This window comes from Megalops cyprinoides, chromosome 12 (assembly GCF_013368585.1).
Source record: "Megalops cyprinoides isolate fMegCyp1 chromosome 12, fMegCyp1.pri, whole genome shotgun sequence".
In the NCBI taxonomy this organism is placed as follows: domain Eukaryota; kingdom Metazoa; phylum Chordata; class Actinopteri; order Elopiformes; family Megalopidae; genus Megalops; species Megalops cyprinoides.
This window is the reverse complement of record NC_050594.1, coordinates 31,710,883-31,734,324: the sequence shown is the minus strand read 5'-3', so window position 1 is coordinate 31,734,324 and position 23,442 is coordinate 31,710,883. Positions and strand designations below refer to the sequence as shown.

The following is a 23,442-nucleotide window of genomic DNA, read 5'->3' as shown; positions in this document are numbered from 1 at the left end:
CAGGGGGAGAAAGAGACGCATTCACAGCATGCCTGAGAGGGGGTCAGGGGGTGCGAGGGTTCTGCCTTCACAGCCGAGTGCTGGCAAATAAACGAGACATTGCAGGAAGAGAAGGACTGGCTTCCCGTTGCAGTGTAACTACATAAAAAGAAACTCTCAACTGCGTTGGCATCCAAACTCGACAGACACCTCACAGAACCTCACATTACCTTCATCAGGAAGAGCAATCATACAAATTTTTCAAGGAAGACAGCACATACTGTAGATATTCTACTTGCTAGAACAGACTTTTCTCAACCTTGATAACTAGCAAGTGAAGGTATTTCTCAACACACTCCCACAAAAAAAGTTTTTACATAAAAAACTTCAGCACTGATGTTTACGTAGTGACACCTGCAGTAGTATGTACAATTCAGCTGTGATAAGCCCTTAATAACAATAACAACTCGTTTAGGCCTTTCTGGATTCTGTATTGAGGGGGAAGGCAGTGTGGATGCTTTGCAGGGCTAAGCACACTCCACTGAGCGCTCATGCAAATCTCCACAATTAAAAAAGCACTTTAGGACGGATGAAACGAGGCAGCAGAAGAGGCAGGCTGCTCCAACACTGCAGCCATTCGCGAAGAGCCATGAATAGCCAAATTATAATCGCTAAAAGAGAGAAAACACATATCCGCAATAATGCTTCCAAAAACCTATCAGCGCGCCGCAGATTTGCAGCGAGGCCACTGAATCCCTGGGAAAAAAAAAAGGGGAGGATCGTTTCAAACTCGCGCGCCGATAAAGAGGGTCTATTTTTCTCCCTCTCCCTATTTCACTTCAATAGATATCAACTTCATCCCTTCAAAAGAAAATCTCCTGCGAATGAGTCATCGACTTTGCCTCTTCTGCTTATGTCACAGCTTGAATAACCAGAGGCGCCAGGAAAAATGAATTTGCACATATCTCTTTTAGTAACAATTACGCACAGGCGCTGAGGACTTTGATACCGTCATGGTGATAAAGCAGTGGCTACTAAAAAAAAGTATACGTCTGTTAAATATCCCCCAGCACTCAGGAGAGGAAGTGCTGCAGACTTACATAAATGGAGAAGAAAACTGGGCAGCAGTGGTTTATGAAGTTACTTAACCTGCACTTCTTCAGTAAACAACCAGTTCTAAAATACATGAGATAAGGAAGTTGCCCCAGAAAAAGCCGTCTGTCAAAAAAAAATATATATATATGACAACACTAGGGTCTTCTGAGATTTTCAACCCATTTTGTTAAGCTGTAGGATTGATCCACTCATGTGTAGAGTATGACAGTCCTCAGAACACCATGACCATTTGTTGAACAACCACATTTGATCATGAACCCCAACAGCATTTTTGCATGTGTGCATATCACATCAGCCTACACATGCAGTGGATCACTGGTCATGGCAGCATGGTAAAAGGCAGACCCAAAGTCTGCTCCATGCCACAATCTAGGATCCAACTCATTCTCAATTATCTTTTGGTCTATCGTTGTATATCTTGACTTTTTGACTTCCTCCTGCAGCGGTTTCCAGCACAATCTAGGTCCTTGGTATAATATTATTAGTATTTAAAACCTTGCTGCAATTAGTCACAGAAAGCGAGTTTATTAACTTGATGAACAATACCTTGATATGCTTGACTCCACAGCTCACAAGCTTGCTTGGCTGATACAGGTCCCATGAAATGTCAAATATCTGTTGAAAGGATGAAACACAAAAATAAGAGGGTTGTTTGGGCAAGGAAACACAGCTGGTCCAGGAAACACAGTCATAGGTTACGATGGTCCAGATTCAGTCAATCAAACAACTCTGTGTCCATGGTGTACTTTGCTTCACACTTTTTTGGCATATATACTGAGCATACTGAGTCATCCCAGGAACAGAGAATTCTCCCGTTGGCTTCTCAGTTCCTACTCACAAAGTGTCAGCACACAACATCTCCCCTCCCCAGTAAGTGAGAAGTGAGTATGCCTAGGTGGCTGCCTTACAGCAATGAATCCATTTCTTTTTACAGAGACTTTATTCTATAAGATTCCAGCTGAAATAGACTGTGATCAAAATGTATCCTGAGATTTTAATTACTATACACTTGCTCACAGATCCAAAAGAATTTCATATTATCATATATTATTGCCCGGTGAGAAAAAAGGCACTTTCGTGTAGATTCCCATGACTGTTAGAGTGATTAACATATATTCCACACTGACATTCAGTTGTACATTACAACTGAGTAACAGTAACAGTGTACAGTACAACTGAGTCCCAGTGTTACATGTATTCTTATTCTTCATTTTTCAATCTCAGAGACGACAAAACACATAATACCATACCCACTTCATGGGAAATATACCACTTGCATTTTACTCACATGCGCACTGTACAATTGAGATGAATGAACCCGGGGCTATTTATGTGCACACATTGTAATGTGGCCATGATCCATCCATGTGTAACTGCCCCATGAGTAAACATTTGATGAGTGGTGGATGAATAATGCATATCATGATTTAGACAAACACAGTGGACCCAGAGGAAACCAATGTGACCCATTAAAGCTCAGTGCTAATACACTGACTGACACAGACAGAGAAATAAATGGAAAATCACTTGGACAATTGTTTTATTTATTCTGACAGACTTGTCAAGAACAAAGCGTGAACATCCGCCCCAGGATTTCTAGCTCCCAAAACCAGGGAAATAAATGTCCTATTTGCTACTTTTAAATTCACATACTGACATATTTAAAAAGAAAAGTAGATACACTCATTAAATTTGAACCCCAAAACCTAAAATATGCATATTTTTCAACAGGTTTCAATTTTAGGAAAACATCTGTGTTTACTTCCCAAAATTATCTTTGACACCTGGGTTAATAAATATATACATGTTTAAAACTAAGATTCACAAAGTTTGCCAGTCAGAAAGTGGTAATCCATTTTCCTCACAGTATCATCTAAATTTCAAGAGCCCTATATATTGAAATACATTTAGTTTCACCAGTGTACATTTAAAGACAATTCATGAGCTTTATGCATGGAACAAGTGGAAGAGATATTCAGTTGGCAGGTTTGTGTAGGAAATGCAGTGATTTTCACTTCTCCAGCAGCAGCAGGCCAAAACCCTGTACTGTACTGTGAGATGCATTCTTTATGTATCACAAAACAATAAAATTTATATTGACTGCACCATAATATCACTAATGGTAGTGAGCGAGTATTCTAACCATTAACTTAAGAATATTTTGCGGTGTGCAAAAAGCATCTTTATGTAACAGAACCCTCATAAAAATGATAGTTGATCCTGTTTTGTTTTTAAAACTTCATTTAATTAAGTGCTTCCTCTGAGTTAGTCTTGAGTGCCCTCAATCAATAGGCCCTAACACGTTTATCTGGGTCTCCTGTGAGTGCACATTCTGTTTGGAGAGGCGTGATGACAGTTTGGGGTGAGACGTATGACCAACATTAGGCATGCGAGTGAGGTGGAAGGGGTGCGGGGTGTTACCCTGTCGGTGTGGCCGGGGGCTGCTGCGAGCACTTTTCCTCTCCTCCAGTCCCACACGCAGATTGTGTTCTTCGAGTCCAAACCCACAGACACCAAACACTGCAGAATAAAGTTCATGTTCATTGGATGTCAGAAATCACCTTGACTCAAACAAGCCACTTGGATTATCTCAGAATGTCACTTTACCTGCAATATAGAATGAATCTATCACCTGCGTTCAGTCTCAGTTTGAACGATCTAAGGTCTCTGGCTCCATCCATAAAATTTCCTTCAGACCCTCTTTTTTTACATGTGATCTCTGCCCATATTCATGGTCCCTGGTTCTGCTGACAAGGATTAGCTTGAAATAACTTCTGAATCCACCTTATTAACTCCTTGTAACAATTTCAATACATCAATGGAACCCTCCCCACCCACCTTAAACCTCCTTTTCCTTAGATTAAAGAGGTTAAGGGTCAGATTTACTAAGGGAGCATGACCATCTTCATAGTCTCTCTGCATAATTAATTTGTTCAGGACCTGGGAACAGACTTGTTGCCCCTCACTGTACTTTTTCTGGAGCTTCTATTGTCAGAGGATCAGTAAGAAGTTTACTATGTTTAATATTAAATACCTGGGGCACACTTTCTCCAAGAACTTTGAATTGAGCATGACTAGATATCAGCCATTTAGGTACTGATTGTATCTCATCAGCTACGCACTCATCTGGCTCTGCTGCCATTATCTTCTACATGTCTTTTACAGAAATATTGTAGATGTTGCTTCACATTCTCTGAGGCTATTCCTAGTCTATTCATACAACTGTGAACTATACAAACAACACATGTATGAGGCAGAAACATAGTGAGAATACTGGCCTTGATCAAATTCTGCATTTTTTTTCTTCTATTTCCGTGTGCAAAAATCATTAATGCATAAAAATTACACTTGAGGACCCCAAAGGCAATGCAAAATGCAACTCTGAACAGCATAAGTGAACATACTCTAACAAATAAAATGCTTGGAAAAATCTGTGTTAATTATGTAATGAAGATCAAAGAATCTTCTTCAGGACAATATAAACAAACCATGGCACAAACAGTGGAAGGTCAAGAAATTCAAATTGTGACACGCTTTGAATTTGGCCTTACAATAAAAACAGTCTTCACTTTTGACTGACTTTGTTCACAGCAGAGGACAAATTTGAAATCCACGATGTTTATATGGTGAATCTAAGTTCATATATTTGGCTAGGTTAATCCCACAAAATGAAAGCGATCAAAAAGCAGACCCAAGATGATGAAACTGAACTTGACGTGTTGGAATTCATTCAAGAACTAGACTTGAACTCTTTGCTTCATTTCAGACCCCTGAAAGTCTCTAAGTACATGGAAACCCAACATGAAGTCAGAGACAGAAAATCACCCAAACTATATTAGTTAAAGTGTACCAACGTCCTTTCCTCCATCACCCCTCGGTGCCACCCTCCTACCCTCCACAGTGAATGAATATGCAAATATTCCAATCGTGCTTCATGAAACACTTGTACATAATCCTGCTGTGGGAGGCAGGGCCCACGGGGGGTACTCACTCAGATAAACAGCGCTTGGCATCCATGAAATATTGATTTTTGAAATATGAATTCTCTTGCAACAACAGACGGCGCATCAACCCTGGCAAGGGTCCCTTGGAGAGCTGGCAATAGACAGACACTCCGAAAGACTGCTAGCTGCTCAAGGGTGAAGGGAGTGTATCAGGAGTTCGTACACTTTCATGTACTGTGTGCTGAATCTCAGCTTCCCCTCAGACAGGAAGAGGAGAAAGAGGCACTGAGGATCCTCCATTCATGATTTAGCTGCCCGGGGAGTAATGAGAACTCCAAATCCCTGGTCTTTTCAAAGCTTGACTGCACTCGGAGCTCAGTGCCATAATCACCCTACTAAACGCAGAAATGGCAGGCCTCTACGAACTGATGCCTCCCAAGCACCGTCCCTCAAAGCTGTTTTATTAATGCCAGGTGAGTCACCAAAAATGTGCCACTCGGATCTATATCTTAATCAGACGACAACAAACAGCAGCTGAATACCAGTAAGAGATAAAAACACAGCAGTAGTAGTCACTTGTGTGCAATGTGCAAGTTCATTTTGCTTCATTATTTGGGGCCTACTCCTGTGCAGTATTAATGACATGAACCATTGTATGAGTGTATTTTATGTAACGCAGCTCAAACAATAATACATTCTACTGAATTGTGTAAGTTTTTATCACAGTGCAACCAATGATGATTCACATCAATTAACTAACAGCGCAACTTTAAGTGCCACACATCAGCACAAATACCTGTATGTGTTATGTTTTATATACTGATGGACATTAACTACAATAATTGTTTCTGGTATAAAGATTCATTAAATAGAAAAAAACTGGAGGTGGTTTTTTTCTTAGGCAAATACGTACAAGGATGAGGTGCTTATGGCACAATAATTGTCAAACTCACATTCTGCTCTAAGGAGGTGTAATACCAAGGGGAAGAACACTTTTCAAATGAACGGGCTCAGCGTCTCATGTGTCCCTGATTTTCTGCTAGCGATTCTTGTACCCGGTGCAGCATTGATATTACAAGAGCATTTGGCTCTCCCTGGGAAATCACATTCCACTCAAAGGGAAGCGAGCATGTGTGGCTGCAGTCACAATGTGCTCTCGACAATGCACATGCAGATCCACACTGTCCCAGAGGTGCTCTGTCGGGTTCATGCTGGGGGAACAGAGTGACCAGCACATCACAGTAGCATTACTTCATGCTGCAGAAGTCAGGCAAATGTGGGTCACATGCTGTTTTGCATCATCATGTAGAGGGCTGTGTGATATAGCCGTCGCGATATATCGCATAGCTATTTTTAACAGCTATCCCCGGTATGTGGCGTTAGGTTTCTTCCCGTATGTTTTTTCCCTTTAGTTGTACCTGACACGGGAGCACACCTTCAGTTTTCCGAGGCCATGTGAAATGCTTCTGGGGGAAAAAATGTCACTCGTATCTATTCAATGTTGATATCACAGCAACAGTACTATGCTGCTTCCATGTGGTAGATAGAAACACATGGCTACAAACATAAAGAGTGAAAACATATGCTATGTGTTTTTCAAAACTAATAGTTAAGTTAACCAACATATAGATACAAGTGATATTTTTCTGTCTCAGAAGCATTTCACCTAACTTTGGAAGTGCACTCCTGCATCAGGTATGACTAAAGGGAAAAATTACAGGAAGAAACCTAACATCACATACCAGGGATAGCTGTCATTGCGCTAAAAATAGCTTTGCGATATATCGCGACAGCTATATCGCACAGGCCTAATCATGCAAGTTTATGGCTATTACAAAAATGGGAGCGACTGAGGTGGGTTTGATGAGTTGTTTTTCCACAATATGAAGTAAATAAAATGCTAATTTATGGTGATGACTTATAAAATGATGACAATTGATCATTTGTGAACATCTAGGCTACTTCTGGTGAAACTTACCCAAAATCAGCTGTTGCCTATTTAAATGCCTCACAGTACATTCACCAGTATTTAGATCACCAGCTACTTATCAATGGCAATCTATTACTCTTTTCAACACATGACAGACATGTACCTGTATCCTGTATGTATGATTAAGCATGCGCAAACAGGGACAGACCAGTACCTGTCCATCGAGGTCAAAGGCCAGGCAGGCGATGCCGTGCGTGTGCACGTCCTTGAGGATGGACACTGTCTGCACCGTGTAGGAATCCCACACGCAGATGTAGGGCTCCTTGCCCACTTGCCCGGTGGCCACCAGCACACGCTCGGGATGCAGGGCTAAACTGGAGAAACAAAGACAGAGGATGCGTGAGAATGAGAGAGAGAGGGATTGTGAGAAGAAGTAAGAAAAAGGGAGGGAGAGAACAAGAGAAGAGAGAGAGGGAGAGACAAAAGGAGTGATTGTCAGAAGAAGAAAGAAAAAGGGAGGGAGGGAATGAGAGAGGAGAAAGAGAGGAGAGAGGGGAGAGAGAGCGAGAGAAAGAGAGAATGGGAGAAAGAGGCAAAGAGACAGATTAGTTAACTATCCTGCTATAACAACATGCAACAAGTCGGGGTAGCTGCCCTGGTTACTGAGGGACAGAGGCCTTCTGTTTCCTCAGGTTTCTGTGAATTACAAAGTTTTGACATACTGTAAAATCCACTGGTCCCAGTCATGTAATCTCATGATGTGAATAAAATGAACATGATAAAAAACAAAAAAAAAATCATTCCATTTACAGAGAGAGAGTCAACAGCAGTTTAAGCCAATGTGAGGTAAACCTGTATGTGGTTCAGGGGGAACATGGCTGTCCACAGGTATCCCCCCCACCATAACAGCTGATGATCACAGCACCCTTTTAATGCAGATGGCCAGCAGATGCTTCTTGCTCAAGTAGGACTGGACCAGAACATCTGTTCCATTTCAGTCATAAGACCGACCAACGAGCCAAGGAAATCAAACCAGTAGGTGGATCTAGGATTCACTGAAAGTTCTCCTTCAAACCAACTACCATGTAAAGGTTGTGTCTCACGATGTCGCTGCCATTGCTCGGATGTGCTTCCATAGCGGAGGAAATGTGAGAACAAAGCCCAAATGAGACCACTAGCATCGGGCTACCACTGTAGTAAGCAGCACAGAGGAGAGGGTAGCAGTCTGTGTTGCAGCCAGAGGTGAACCATAGAACCATTAGCAGGGCTACGACACCCATGCTAGCCAGGGTCTCTCACAGACATGGTTGTGGTTATTCCACATCAAGCTGGACTTTCATTTAATACCACTGTCTAAGATACATTGGGAGAAAAGGACCCAGGATTGTTCATAGAACAAAATGTTGTGCAGTATTACGAACACTGTAAAGTAAGTCAATTGGAAATATTTCAAAACAGCAGCAATACACATTACAGACCAGCCATGGATGGCTGCCAGCTCCCAGCCCCTTCACTCTCCATTTATGTCTTCATTCGCCTTTTGTGGTTTTCAGAAGCCTCTGGAAGGCCTTGTCCAAGAGAGGGAAAGAGAAACAGACAAGCAGACACTGAGAGGAGAAGAAAGAGAGGTGGACAGAGAGAAAGAGAGAGCGAGCGAGATGGACAGAGAGATGGGTGTGTGTGTATGTGTGTGTATGTGTGTAAGAAAGAGAGTGGGTGTGTGTGTTAGAGAGATAGAGAGAGGGAGATGGACAGAGAGGGGGTGTGTGTGGGTGTGAGAGAGAGAGAGGAAGAGAGAGAGAGATAGAGAGGGAGGGGTGTGTGGGTGTGTGGTGTGTGGGTGTGTGTACGAGACAGAGAAAGAGAGAGAGAGAGAGAGACCTCCCTGAGGAAAAGTGACTCCTCGGGGGTATTTCAGAAGCAGCACATGGGTTTCTCTTCTTTCGGTGTCATGTCACAGTGCGGAGTGACAGTGTTGTGTCATTGTTCTGAGATGACATGCTCCCCTTTTCACAGCTGCTGCTGCAGTGACCAGCCCTGCAGCTGCTGCTGATCGTCTGATCAGATCCGCCGCCAATCTCCCAGACCCTCCGCCGGACAAAAACACAGACACAGGCAGCACCACAGGCACAAGAAGGACACTCCAGGGCCCCCGGAACCAGGATCCATTTCAAACTAAATGAGCGATGCACCACAACTCAAGACGGCTTTTCTTCACAAAAAAGGCTGTTCAACATCCCAGGAACTAGGCTGCTGGGCGGCAGTAATGGATAGAAGTACTACGCAAACGCATCTCAAAGAAATCAAACTGTTGTTGCAGAAACAACAACCCTGACATAAGAAAAAATAAAAACTTCAGTCCTGTTAAATCTCTCCTTGAGAGCTCACACACAGAAAAGTGTAGTAAGTAAGTAAATACGATGTAACATGGATCAGTTGACCCTGGCACTAAAATGTAAGGAGAGGTTCTCACACTCGTTTTGACTAGTATGTCATAGTGGCCCCGAATAACCTTATCCTATTACACCGTATTACAGGTAATAATGGGGTTTTAGCATCTTGTTTGACTCCATTTCACGTTAACTTGGCATGTAAATTAATTGCTGGTGTGCTTTGTTAATTAGTCATGTGTGAATGTCTACAGTAGATGATACTGATATAAGCCTGCCATACTAGTGTTGGTTACTGATGCAAGGATTCTTATTCAAGACTGAAGAAACTGCTATGCAACAGAGCAAAGGTCTTTCACACTGTGAAAGTGTTTTCAAAGCTTGCCAGGGGTAGATGATATGCCATCTTCTTTCCATGCTCCAATTTCCAACCTGTGACTTGTCTTGTTATTTTTTTCAGGCCTACTCTTTCACATGCAATAGGTAGCTAATATCTGACAAGCGCTATCAACGTGAAAGCTCTGGCTCCTTTACCGCAGCTCTCCTAATAGCACTCGGAGACACGAGAACAAAAACAAACAAATAAAATGTCTTTCAGGTGCGTCTTTCTGCCTCTAAATGGATACAAGCTTCGCACCCGCATCTGTCAGGAGAGTTTTTTTGTGTTTTTTTTGCTGCTGCTGTTGTTTATTTTGGTTGAGGATCTGAATCGCACCGCTTTGTCCTGGCATTACATAAAGCAACAAAGAGGCAATCATGTTTCTGGCTGTGATTCCTTCCATCTGCCGCGCGGATAAGAGGGGCCTGTCTGTGGCGGGTTTATCTGTTGCGTCCCCGTCTGCAGGCAGGGCCCGTGGCAGGGCAGAGACCGCTCCGGACAGCCGTGAGGGGGGCTGGTGTGCAACAAGCATGCGGGGTGGGTGGGGCTATCCTGTCTACCTTCTGCTGAAGTGCACACCATTGGACTCTGGGTGAAGAGGAGTGCTGCCGGGGTCATCAGTAGGCTAGGCGGAGGCTCAGCGGGCCTATGTGTGGGTTTGAGGGAGGCAGGCCGTGCTGAATGTCACAGGCACCCCACCTGACCTCCGCTGCAGCCCTCAGCCCAGAGGTCTGCGTTCCACCAGCTGAAAGGTCACTGTTACGTAACTGACGTGAACTGGGCAGCACGCCTGACCAAGAGGGGGAACCGTGACATTTTTTATTGGGGAGAGCATGGGCCATCAGGCGAGTGCAGGATCTGGAGGTTTTACAGACGAAGGAATTGGCTCAGGAGCAATGGGGTGCTTGACCAAGCATCATGAACCCTTTCACACCTGCAGCTCTGTGACTCCTCTTTGTCACGGCACACTCGTGGGGCCCAGCAGGCGACCCAGCCTCTACTTCACTCTCAGAGCTCCTTCTGAATCTCCCTGGAAGTCCTGCTGCCCGCCCCCATCTTCCCAGCGCCACCAAGTTGGTCCTGGGCATGGACTAAACTCCCAGCAACCCCTGGGGGCACTGGCATTGTGTAACACCCCTCTCCAAATTGCAGCACGCTCCTCTGCCGGGCAGCAGCCCACTGCCTGGCGATGCAGTCTCTCGCCTCAGCGGCAGGCCTCGTCCCAGGCAGCGCTGAACGATTCAGTGGGCAATTCTTCCCCCTGCCTTGTCCTGTTATATATTTCATGCTGTACCGGAGCTCCCTCCATTATCACAAGAACTCCTGTTTTAAAAACTATACCACAGGTTATAACTGTGGTTATATTTTCAGATAGTAGGCTGCAGAGGTTATAACTGTGGTGTACTTTCAGCTAGTAGGCCACAGGGGTTTTGACTGCAGTGTACACACAGGCAGTAGGCCACAGGGGTTTTGACTGCAGTGTACACTCAGGCAGTAGACCACAGGGGTTTTGACTGCAGTGTACACTCAGGCAGTAGACCACAGGGGTTTTGACTGCAGTGTACGCGCAGGGAGCAGGCCACAGGGGTTATGACTGCAGTGTACACTCAGGCAGTAGGCCACAGGGGTTATGACTGCAGTGTACAGCAGTAGGCTAGAGGCTTTGTGCAAGCTGCTGACTCAAAGTAGCATGTGGCCGTTTCTTCTCTGTGGGTGCATCCCAAAGCCTGATCCAGTCAGGAGTTTGTACAGTGAGGCTCATTTGCATTTTATCAGTGGCTGCCTCTCGCATCCTGCCAATGCTCTGAAATTACTCTTCACCCTGGCGCTGTAATTCCCCTATTCAGTGACGGGGGGCTCAGAGGCGATAGCCGGAGCCGGTGCCAGGATGATAGGCTTGAAGAACAGAAGCGAGCAGAGGCTACGCCTCTTCTAATTCAAGAGAGGTTTACCCTTATCTCCCTACCCAATGTACTTCAACCAGGCAGTTTCTGACTTCCCTCTAATAGGAATTACATAACCATATCTAAGCATCTAAAAATAATATTCAGAGGTAGAGCACTTGAATTGCACTCAACCAGATGCATAAAGGAGTCCTGCATGGAGCCCAGATACCCGATCTACAGCTCTGTGTTCGCTCCATTCAGCTTGCAGACCTCATTTGAAAAGCTGAACTGCTGTGCGCACTCCCCTCAGGGGTTTTTCTTCGCATATAGCAGGCAGAAGGCTTCACAGTACAATGCTCACATAGTCTGTGCTACTGGGAATACTGGCAACAGAAGACCGGCGCTGCAGAGCGATGGTCTTCGAACACCCCGGTAACTCCCCGTGAAAGCCTGTGCTTTCACGCAGCAGGGTTCACACACGGAGGTAATGCACAGTCATTTCATCGCGTTGCGTGTAGTGTTATGTCGTGCTCCTTGTTCTGACACAGATTGACAGCTGGCAGAGGCTGCTCTCATCGTCAGCTGAGTATGAGTCTGAATGTGAGCACTGGCATTAGCAAAACAACACAGCAGAGGCCTGGCTTGTGGGGGGGGGGGGGGGGGGGGGGGGGGGGTTGGTCTGGCCAGGAAGAACAAGTCTAAGAAAATGAGCTTTTTCTGTGAGCTCTTTTATGTATAGATGCGGTACTTCATAAGCGCGTCCAGTGAATTCATCTGTGTGGGCAGAGAGGTAGAACAGCAGTTAAAGAAATGGGCTTGTAGCCAGAAAGCTCAACCAGCTGTACAAAATGGAAATTATGTGAAAGGCAAGATTCTCTGGATATTGTCATGTGCTAAAAAAATAAATAGCTTAATCACTGATCAAACCGCAGTAGGTACATTTGGCCACTTCACCTATCCTGTTCTAGAATTATAAATTGTCTCATGTCGAACAGTCAATTCTCTGGTTTACAGTATGGGAGCTCTGTCATTCCAGATGCCTGTTCCATCCCAGCATGGCTTCCTGGCTCTTATTTATAACGGGTATTTTGTCTGCCTCGGCAAACGCAGTGCTTCCGCTCCTGTCACAATAAATGAAGCAATAATACCTCCATCTCTACACTTTGAAGCTTAAAACTATTCTTAAAACTGCCCGTCCAGAGCCACCACACCACTCTGTAAGCAGGGATTACACCTGCTGTCTCATAAAAGCCGTGCACAGTTTGACTCGAAGGACACAGCGAATGGGTTTAAAAAACGAAACACTGCTAATATAAAAATATAGTCCTCATATAAAACGTGTGTCATGAATCACGGATAAAATCTGAATGGTAATGAGGGAGAAAACAAATTCATGTATGATTTATGATCCCTGTCTTTTAGCTTACTCTATCCATTCAGCTATGAGGCTGCAATGCTTGCTGTAATACAGCCTCATTTAAAAAGTGAGATCTATATCCAAACAATCTTGAGTATGCACCAATCTCGAATTTTAACATTCTTCTGTTAAAACAAAAAAAACAACTCTACAGAAAGTGACGGTACATTCACTGACATAGTTGTGAAAAAGGCTCATAACTCACTCTTTTCATAGATGTTAAGTATACATTGAGCATAGTTACTATCATTCTGTATTTAAGCACTGTATTGGACTTTTGATCATCAGAATGTTTAACAGAGATCTGCCCTCATGGTTAAGTGATGCCTATGAAATGGTTTCCTCAGATCTTACTTTGAAATATGAAGTCCCTCAAGGATGTGTTCTTGGGCATCGGCTTTTTCGATATATCTGATGTTACCCCCTTTATTTACCACTGCTATGCTGTGCCGATATTACACAACTTTATCTCAATAATATCAGAGGAAGATCTCTCAGTGGAGCAATCAACAGTGCGCCTTGAAAACTAAGGCCTGGATGACTACACATTTTGTATTACTAAACCAGAAATTATGATTCTAGGTCCCCGGCAAGGCTGTGTTGGGGTGTCATGTCTTATCCTGAGGTTAGAGAGTGCAGTGTAATATTAAACCAAGACCTCTCTCTGGAACCTCATGTAAAAAAACACAATCAGAGCAGCTCTTAGTTCCAAGAAACATTGCACCCCTAACACCCTTCTTATCTGTCAAAGATGCAGAAAAACCTTTGTTTCCTCATGACTGGATAATAATGTCTTATTGTCTGGCAGACAATTTTGACCCTTGTCCAATTAGTCCAAAATTATGCTGAAAGGATTTCAACTAAAACATACAGATTTAATCACACAACACTTGTCCTAGTCTCCCTCCACCAGTGTCCCATTAAATACTGGTCAGACTTTGAAATCCTGCTCACTACCCACAAAGCACTGGTCTGGCACCATGACTCTATACATCAGCAAGCTCATTACTCCATGCAAATTTGTTAGATCCTTATGGTCTCAGGGAACTGACTTCCTGCTCATCCCCAACACTGAAAGCTAAAACAGATGGTACACTTTCTACAGGGCCCTGAATATAGGGAATGACTTGCCTAATTTGTCTGGTTGTCATAGTGAGCTGAGCCTAATGTGCAACTGGCAATTCCAAACAGTGTTGGGGAAAAGAAAGAAAACTGATTCATCAAGAGACTGATGCATCAAATTTCTACTTTGACATCTGGATTTGACCAAGTGCCTGTTTTATGAGTTTGATTTACAGTTCTGAACACTGGCTGCTTTTGAGTTTTGTCCATGTCAATAAATCCACCTATTACAGTTTCTGGCTTTTGGAATTTTGGCTCCTCAGAAGCCTGTTTTATAAGGATGGGAAGCCTCTTGTTAGCTAGGCTCATAGGTGCAAAGTAACCTTTTTGATATTGTTTTGCCAAGTGAACTACTCACTGCTGTCCATGTTCATTTAAGTCATGCTACTAACACTCAACACTACAACACTATGCATCTTTTTTGTGTCTATATATGTACTGTTTTACACTACACCCCTCTGCCACCCACCTGTTACACATGCACACGCACACACATATACACACATACACACACACTAGGGGACTCTGTTTAAAAATGGTCGCTCTGCTAAAACAGTTACATAGCTATATGCATACTGAGAAAGCAAAGAAAGAATTTTGATTTACCGTATGTACATATGTTATTGCCTCATCTTTCCTGTCTACACTTTACATAGGATACTGTCCCAATGCCCCCCACTGTCATGATACTCCTCTATCCATCTAACTACAACAATATTTCCTTTACAAATCCCAACAGTCACCCAGTCAGCCCAGGTGGGCGATGTTACAGCAAGACAACTATGGGAGTTGGTTTTGCTGCTCCAAGCAGGTCAGACAGCTCTGTGTGGTTGCTTGACCCTCTCAAGCTTTTTGTTATCATTGTACTGGAGGGATAAAAAATTAAATGTTGGGGTTAGGGACAGATGGCCCACCGCAGATACCACATTCCAGGGTAGCAGGGGGTGTCGTGATCAGAGTTTGAGATGATTGCAGCAGACTGCTTGTACTTGCAGTTAAATTCAAAATTGGTTCACCCCCACCCTTCCCAACTATAAAGCTCTATAATCTTGCAGCTGCTGTGACCACTGAAATGTATACAGTGTGCACAATGTCTGTGGGAAGGGCTTTACTCTTAAGAATCACATTTGTTTGCAAGGTTTCTCTGTTGTTGTTCATCCTGATGTCTCAAACGTATGATATCCTCATATAGTGTAGCAACTCCACCTGCCTGGTTTGCCTAAGCTGTGCTATCTTATGTTTCCCACTAGCCCTCCCCCAATAGTGCAGAACCGTGTCTGGAGTGCCTTTTCATTCACACCGTATGCTGCCTTAGTCCACATTTCCAGTTTCCAGTTTGTTAATCCAAGATACACATATTGCCAGTGAGGCAGCCATCTTTCAGACTTCTCCGTTTGCAAACCCCCTGGAACTTCAGGTTTACGCCCTCAATCCGCTCACAATGAGCGGCTCTGCGAGCTCCACACAGGGCTAACTCAGGGGAGCACCTGTGCATTCTGTCTTTCATCTTCAGATAATTACAACCGCAGATTACCACTGTCCCTCTCAGCGGCCTGCCTGCATTGGCTGATGCACTTGACCGAGGCGGCCCTGTGTGTGCTTCAGCTCGCCACCCCCCACCACCCCTCGGGTTGAAAGCAGGTCACTCTCCAGGCTTTTCCCCGCTGCTAAGTCACAGTGCTCGTTGAGCGACACTGAAGCTGAGTGAGCATCCCAAGGCATTCGCAGAGATCCTACACGCGCATCCATAATCAATAACGACACGCGCAAATAAAGACCTACTCCACGCCGCCCTGTGTCTCCAAACCCCTGCGTGCTTGTGTGGGAGCACTTCCTAAAGCTAATGGGTGCTGAAAAGCGTAAAGCCCACTGTTCTATGGCTGTCTGGATGCTGTTTTCTCAGCCTTGCTTTTAACAGGCTCCCATACTGGAGTATGGTGAGAAAATGTCCCATTTCTAACAACTCGGAGGGGAGCATGTATACATTAATCACAAAACCAAACCTCTATACACACACCCACACACACACACACACACACACACACACACACACACACACATACAAGATGGATCTGTCACTAAAAGGAGGGGAACAAAGGGGTGGAGAGAGAGGGATGGATATAGAGAAAGAAACCTGCACTGTACTAACCCATTAGTGGGCCACCAGCGAAGGGGAATCACTTAAGTCCTGCTCCTCGGCTGTACTACATCTTCGGGATTGAATCCGGATAAGTTATGCTAATGCATGGATTTTATAAATAATTGAAATCTTTCACGTGGCCAGTTCTACTGCCATCCAATGACATTGTGCTGGGAGCCATTATGGCTCTCATCCCCATGCACTTTAGGAGGAATGATGTGGCTTTATGCTTAATTCTCTGTGATCACGTGCCATGAGTCTCCCCTGTCTGGAATCTGCTGGACAAGAGATGGGTCCAACAACCAGAAAGTACACATGAGCTGAGCAGAACTTCAATGATTGGCCAACAGCTCTGATGAAAAAACATGTATTTTGATTAGGGCTGTCAATGTTAACGTGTTAACGCTCGTTCACGATTAATCGAGAAACTTTACCGCGTTAATGTTTCAACACAAATTAATCAAGTTTGACCGCAACTTCTTTCCGTAATTCCAGCATGGATATTTACCTGGCTGAATTACTGAAAGGCATGGCAAACGCAGATGTGCTGAATGGCAAATTTCGTTTTTAACGCGCTAACGTTGACAGCCCTAATTTTGATTGCACTCTGATGGGTTGCACCGAAGTATGAACAAACACATCACAACGTCACCCTCTGTTTCACAGAAGTACATCAGTAGAATTGCTCCTGCAATCTACCAACTCTCCAGGACCCAGCTGTGCGTCGTATTGCTTTGTGCGAGCAGTCGGATTCAGCTGAAGCAGATCGGAGTCCTAACAGTAGGCTTTAAAGATGACCAAGCTCAGAAAACAGATGCGTCTGCTTCCTGCTCTTCTATGAGGATCGTTTTAATGAGCCTCTACAACCTCTAGCCTCTGATGACCTTTTAGAGAAGAATAGAAAATCACCTCTCTGTCTGTCCTTCCCTTCTCCCCCCCTGCAAGTTACACTTTATTAACGGCTGGGGTCTGGCTGCTCTCTCCCTCTGGCACAATAACATCGTTGCTTCAATTACATTTCTATTAGCTAATGAAATCCGGCAATCCCTTTTAACAAATGAGCAGGGGCGGTGGCGCACTGCAGCGCACTGTCTCCCCTTTTTGAAATACGGCTGTTTGACAGTCCGCCTGCCAAGTTCCCTGTGCTGCTGGTCGTCTGATTCAGCAGGAGGACATGGGGGTGGAGGGGGGGCTCCCAGCACACAGGAGCAGGCTCAGGGTTTAACAACTCAGCTCCATGAACAAATGCTGGGAAAAAAAAGTGAAAATGCTGGAAACAAAGCACTGCATTGGCAAAACAGCGCAGCGGTCAAAGGTCAAACATCAAAGGGAGCAACGCTGTGCTGTAACAGTGATTCAGGGTCCCACAGTCTCCAGTCGGTCCTTCAGCACTGCGGAGGCATACTCTAACCACAACTATCATAGCCATTTGCCTGACGTGATGAGAGAGAGACTCATTTTCAGCCAGTGTGGCTTCTGTCTAATGGAGCACCTGACACATTTATATCCTGAACTTAGAAATTACAAGGTTAGAAAAGGATCAAACTATTATCACAACACTGTTTGTTTTGGAAACATTGAAACTGCAGTTGCAATTGCAGGTCATTGGAAGTACAAGTAAAACGTGAAATTCCTTTATTAGGGTCCTGAAAATTTTGAAAACTTGTTGGGACGGGCCAGTAGATGAAAAGAAGGGCGACCAATATATTTAAAACATAAATAGCTTTGATGGACATACCTGTACTTCTGCAAGTGCAAGGACAGTTTGGGGCCAATGGAAATAATTTAAAACTGAAAATACAAGCTTTGCTGGCTGGTTTATGTATTTCACAAAAGGGTTTATAATAGATGGCTTAAATGTATGTAAAAATCGCCACAGTATGGAGAAGTGACCCAATGACTCTCACAAAAAGGTTGAAATGCACTTGCTATTGACCAAGTGGCAAACTCAAAGACAGCGATCTTGATTAACAAACACATTACATTTAAACAATCACAATCAGACAGTTTGGGGGACAGGTGAAGGGTCCTTCACAGACAATTGAGTGTGGAGGGTTGCTGATTGCTCAGTATTTCCGCCCTGCATTACTGACCACCCAAAATTAAAATGCACAACCGATTTATTCACTAATCTATTCAATTGATTTGGTGAAATGTTTGGACTCAATCCATTTGAGTGATTGGCAGATTTGAGCTGATTGATCTGTTTGTGCAGTCATTCTGCCTTGGTCCTTCCTATTGCTTTTTATGAATGCACCCTCATACGGTATGGCAGTCCCATTATATTATCTGTCATCTGCGCTAAATATAATTTCCGCTGAATTTAAAAAGTAAATAAAACTGCTTCTCCGCAGTGAAATTTTCAGCAGGCTCGGTCACGATCACCCCACATCCACTGAATACAGATTCCCCTCCCAAAGGCCCTTCATCAAAGCTCTGCCATGGCAGCGCAGCTCTACCCAGTCAGTGTGAGGAAGGATGGAGATTGTCACATCAAGAGATGAGCCAGGAAATGCCTCTGAGGCCACAGAAACACACACAGGCTTACACAGACAAACACAGGCACGCAGTCATATACACACGTGTGCACATGCACTCCTCCACACACACACACACACACATACACACTCCTCTCTCCTCTGACTATGGCTAGTGAGCAGGTCAGGTTTGATCCATGCTAAAGCAGTAGTCACCTTGCTTGCTCTTGCCTTGGATTATAAGGAAGGAGAGGATTAGCACATTTCTAAAAGTCAGTATTTATCTTCCTCGGCTTCTATGAAGCATGTCTAATCCACTCGCCAATAACGTGCCACATACTGTGCTTATCTGTGAGGGGAAAACACAAAGGAAAATGCCAAAAAAAACAAGTCCTCTGTGTGATAGTACATGATGGCGAACACATACCACCCTACTTTACGGTGTTGTGGTACAGCTGCAATGCAGTAAGAATAGCGTTTTTTTTTCCTTTTCAGTTTGAAGAAGGGTCATTAAGCATGAAGGCAGTTGGATTCAGTTGGGTTACTGGTGCTTCACTGTCCTCCACTCATCAGCTGAAAACTAAGCTGACTCTGGGGAATTTACCCACAAATCATCTGCAACAGAGAGCTAGGTGTGAGTTATGTAACCTGCTAACATTAAGCAGACAGGTAGTTCCTGCTCCCTAACAGTAAGCTAGCTGAACACAGGCCCAACATCTCCCTCTAGTTGCACTGTCTGTCATCCACTCCTCTCTCACAAACTCCTAGCACAATGAAAATGGCAGATTAACCCCATCCACGCCCTGTTCCCCAAACACCAATGTGTGTGAGGCTCATCCCATTTTGGTTCAGGTTGGGCGAGATAAACTATATGGGCAAAAGTATTCAGACATTACATTGTAATGACATTGTATTCAAATACATATACTTTAATATTGAGTTGGTCCCCCTTTTGCAGCTATAGCAGCTTCCACTCTTCTTGGAAGCCTTTCCACAAGATTTTGGAGTGTTTCTGTGGGAATTTGTGCCCATTCATTCTGTGGAGCATTTATGAGGTCAGGCACTGATGTTGGACGAGAAGGCCTGGCTCGCAATCTCCATTCCAGTTCATCCCAAAGTGCTCAATGGGGTTGAGGTCCGGGCTCTGTGCGGGCCAGTCAATTTCTTCCACACCGAACTCATCAAACCATGTCTTTATCGTCCTTGTTTTGTGCACTGGGGCACAGTCACGTTGGAATAGAAAAGGGCCTTCCCCAAACTGTTGCCACAAAGCTGGAAGCATAGCATTGTCCAAAATGTCTTGGTATTCTGAAGCATTAAGATTGCCCTTCACTGGAGATAAGGGGCCTAGCCCAAACCCTGAAAAACAGGTGTGGCCAAATACTTTTGTTCATATAGCGTATTTACACTCAACGGCAAGACGTTTTTCACTGAATACACTTTCCTGAAGAGTGTGATATAGGGCATATCCATCCGCTGAGACTGCCAGGATAGACCCATGATTTGACCTTCGCATGCTGTGCATTGTTCTCATTTTTAGTAAACTTTAAACATTGAGCACCTCCGCATAATATGCCACACGCTTCATCATTATAAATGTAAGAAGGAGGCTCGCTCATCTCAGCTCGCGTGGATTACTGTATGTTTTATGCAGTGAGGATGATCCTGAGGACTGAGCTCACAGCAGCTGTGCGTGCTTTTGTAAAACAGCTGTGTGTCGGCCTTTCAGCAAAGACGTCTCTAAGAAGAAAAAATCAGATCTTAAAAAAATCAACCAAATTAAAACCAAGGTATTATACTTATCCAACCACTCCTAACCTGTTCTCTCTTAGATCGGTGACAGATCCGGCACATTGAACGACGGCACCCTGAAGGGGACCCCAGACAGCTGTAACTGAAAGCACATCTGAACAATCCCTCCTTCAGAGTTTTGCCAGATGGGAGCACATTTCCATGGAAACATTTCGCAAAACTGGGCCATTACACGTTCAGAATGTAGGCTATGGGCTACGAGCTGCAAGGCCTGCACTCTCCCCTTATGACAGTGAAACAGACAACGGCAACGCTCCTTGTGTACTTAGTGCAGTGTGCTCTCCCCAGGAACAGAGGCAACTTCCAACACTTTGATTTTTATTTTTATTCACCAATTCCACACAAATTTTTTGTGTTTGTCTTGCTAAGCTTTCAGAACACTCACAGAGGGGGCATGATGCTCTGTTTTAAAATATGATGTTTTCCAGAGCAACCTAAATCCCTCCTACATCAGACAGCCTCTGGACACAGCGCTTTCATCCCCCTCCCTCCTCACCAGACGTCCTCTCCTCAGGCAGTAGCTGTTTTGTATGCTAAGACACACATTACTCCACACGTCTACGTCTGGGAAAGGGCGGCGGGCAGACATTCAGCTGTGCTGCTGCTCCAACATAGGTGGGGCATTACCTGCGCAACAGAGCTGTGACGTCAGCCATTAACCGCAACAGTAAATAGTCTTGCCTTTCAAGATGCGAGAGAGGGAAGCGGAGGAAGGGTACAGACACACAGGGAGCGAGGGCTCTCCTCACTGACAGATGCACGAGGCCAGTCCTGACACACGCTGCGCGCACACAAGCTCCATGTAAGATATTACCATGGTTAGGTCATCGCTGACACAACCGAGTTGAATCCAGACCTGACGGAGACATTAAATGTGTGCTTTGACTTGGGGAGGGGGCTGTTTTTCTCATCGTGCTCTGTAATCACATAGGCCTACTTAAAAATGGACATCAAAGCCAATGCCTATGCTGGGAACTTTCACCAATCAAATACATGGCTGAATTTTAAGTTCCTCCTCATGATAGTGTCATAAGCTTGCTCTCTATAAACTGACTGGATTAGGACTCACATGATTTTCAGACTGATTCTTCAGGCTGACTCTGTGCCACACAATGCGTGAATCTTTTTATCGTTTTGTCTGCTTCCTACAATGCCATTCAGGAGGTGAATCATGATTTTTTATGATTCTGAGGTTTAAATAAATTCTCATGCCCTCCAGGGGGCGCACATACACACGCACACATTTGTCAGGGCACAGACAGGGTGTTTTCAGAGAGTGTGAAGACACCTCGCCTTTGCATCACAAGAGACCAGGAGGCAGAGCTGCCACAGATCCGGCCCCTCGATCCTGCAAAAGAGATTTGCGTGATCCATATAGAGCACTTTGAAATATAATTTTCTAAACCCTTTCTTCTTTCTGCAGCGGCGTTGGTCGCTGTGCTGACGGGGTAGGAGGTGTGGGGGCGTGGTGGGGGGGTCGCTCAGGCTTTATGGTGACCCTGGACAAGATAAGCAGCTTTGGGATAATGAACGAATGGATGATTGTAGCCTACACGGAGGGATCCCAGATTCGAGGGGCCAGCCAGGGCACGGATTGTCGCGGGAGCCACCACACCATTAAATGTGTAACCAGCAAAGGCGAGAGACCTGTCTGCGGCCATTAGCATCACGGTAATAAGCTAACCTCACAGGCCTGAATGAATCCTGTGGAACACACATGTACAAAGATACTGGACTACACACACCCACTATTCATGCTATGTGCCCATGTTGGTAAAACTGCAAAGGTTGCATTGTTAAATGTTAGTTATATGGTTAGTATTTTTACAAAAGAGATGACATGTTGCTGTGATGCACTGTTATTGGCCTGGGTCTTTTGCAAGCCCAATTCTATGCATTTACCCTTTCATATGTGTAAAAGGTGTCACTGGACAAAGTGAGCAAAGAGCACACAGTTGCACATCTGAAACCAAAAAGCAGAGCCACATCCACACACACCAGGCTTACAGGCATACAACGTCCACAATGGGGGCAAAACGTCAGAAAATATGTCTGCAAAAACCAGCATGGAAGTAAAAGTGGGAAAGCGTGACTGCACTGCTGCAGCAGAGCAGAAACACAGTGCTCTCATTGATACTATTAGAATAAAGAGCATCAGGAGCCCGTGCAGATTAAGGATTACATTAGAAATGAGTGCATGTGGGTGCACATGGCCCACAGATGGACCCGGCCGTGGAGCGTGGAGGAGGGCAGGAGAGAGGGGCGCCAGCAGGGGCCTTCAGGGAGCCGGCCCTCAGATTAGACCCTGTGGCTAAGCGAGACACAATGGACACCCCCCTTTATTCCACTGCCCCTCCCCCATCACCCCACCCCTGCACAAAAAAAAAATCACATAAAAACAAACAGCTTTGAAGCCCACAGCTGATGCTGTCTAATCCGGCCAGCGCTGAGACGCAGTCGGGTTAAATGCAGCATTTGGATGGAGCCTCTCCCTACATGTTCGTCCCTCTCACTTTCTGGCTCTGAGGCCTGACCCACACTCAGGCTTGTCCGGCTTATTGGTAACCCTGATCCCTGAGAGCAGCTGATTCCCATCTTCACCTCCCTCTGTAAATCTGACACACATCTGCTTACGATTCAAATTCTTCATGAACTTTAGGCAGCAAACATGCATTTATTTACTCACAGCTGGACATGTCATATTCGACTTCACTGCACACTCTGCTGATGTGAGGACCTTAACGGATATCAAAGGGTTGCCATCATACACAGTTATCAGAGGTGTAGGAGAGGATAACATTCGGGATGGATATCCCGCAGGATGCATGGAGGATAACTGATGAAGCCAAA

General features: G+C 44.7%; 1 protein-coding gene across 1 annotated transcript in view; it reads right to left on the bottom strand.

Annotated features, from left to right (window-relative positions):
- The window catches only part of eml5 (EMAP like 5), a 69,330-nt gene that overhangs the window by 41,197 nt on the left and 4,691 nt on the right, over window positions 1-23,442 (bottom strand). Inside the window, exons 2-4 of the mRNA XM_036541822.1 lie at window positions 7,184-7,343; window positions 3,517-3,615; window positions 1,642-1,710 (exon numbers count right to left, since the gene is read on the bottom strand). Of these exons, the coding sequence (XP_036397715.1) occupies window positions 1,642-1,710; window positions 3,517-3,615; window positions 7,184-7,343 (328 nt within the window). The remainder of the gene's footprint in view (window positions 1-1,641; window positions 1,711-3,516; window positions 3,616-7,183; window positions 7,344-23,442) is intronic.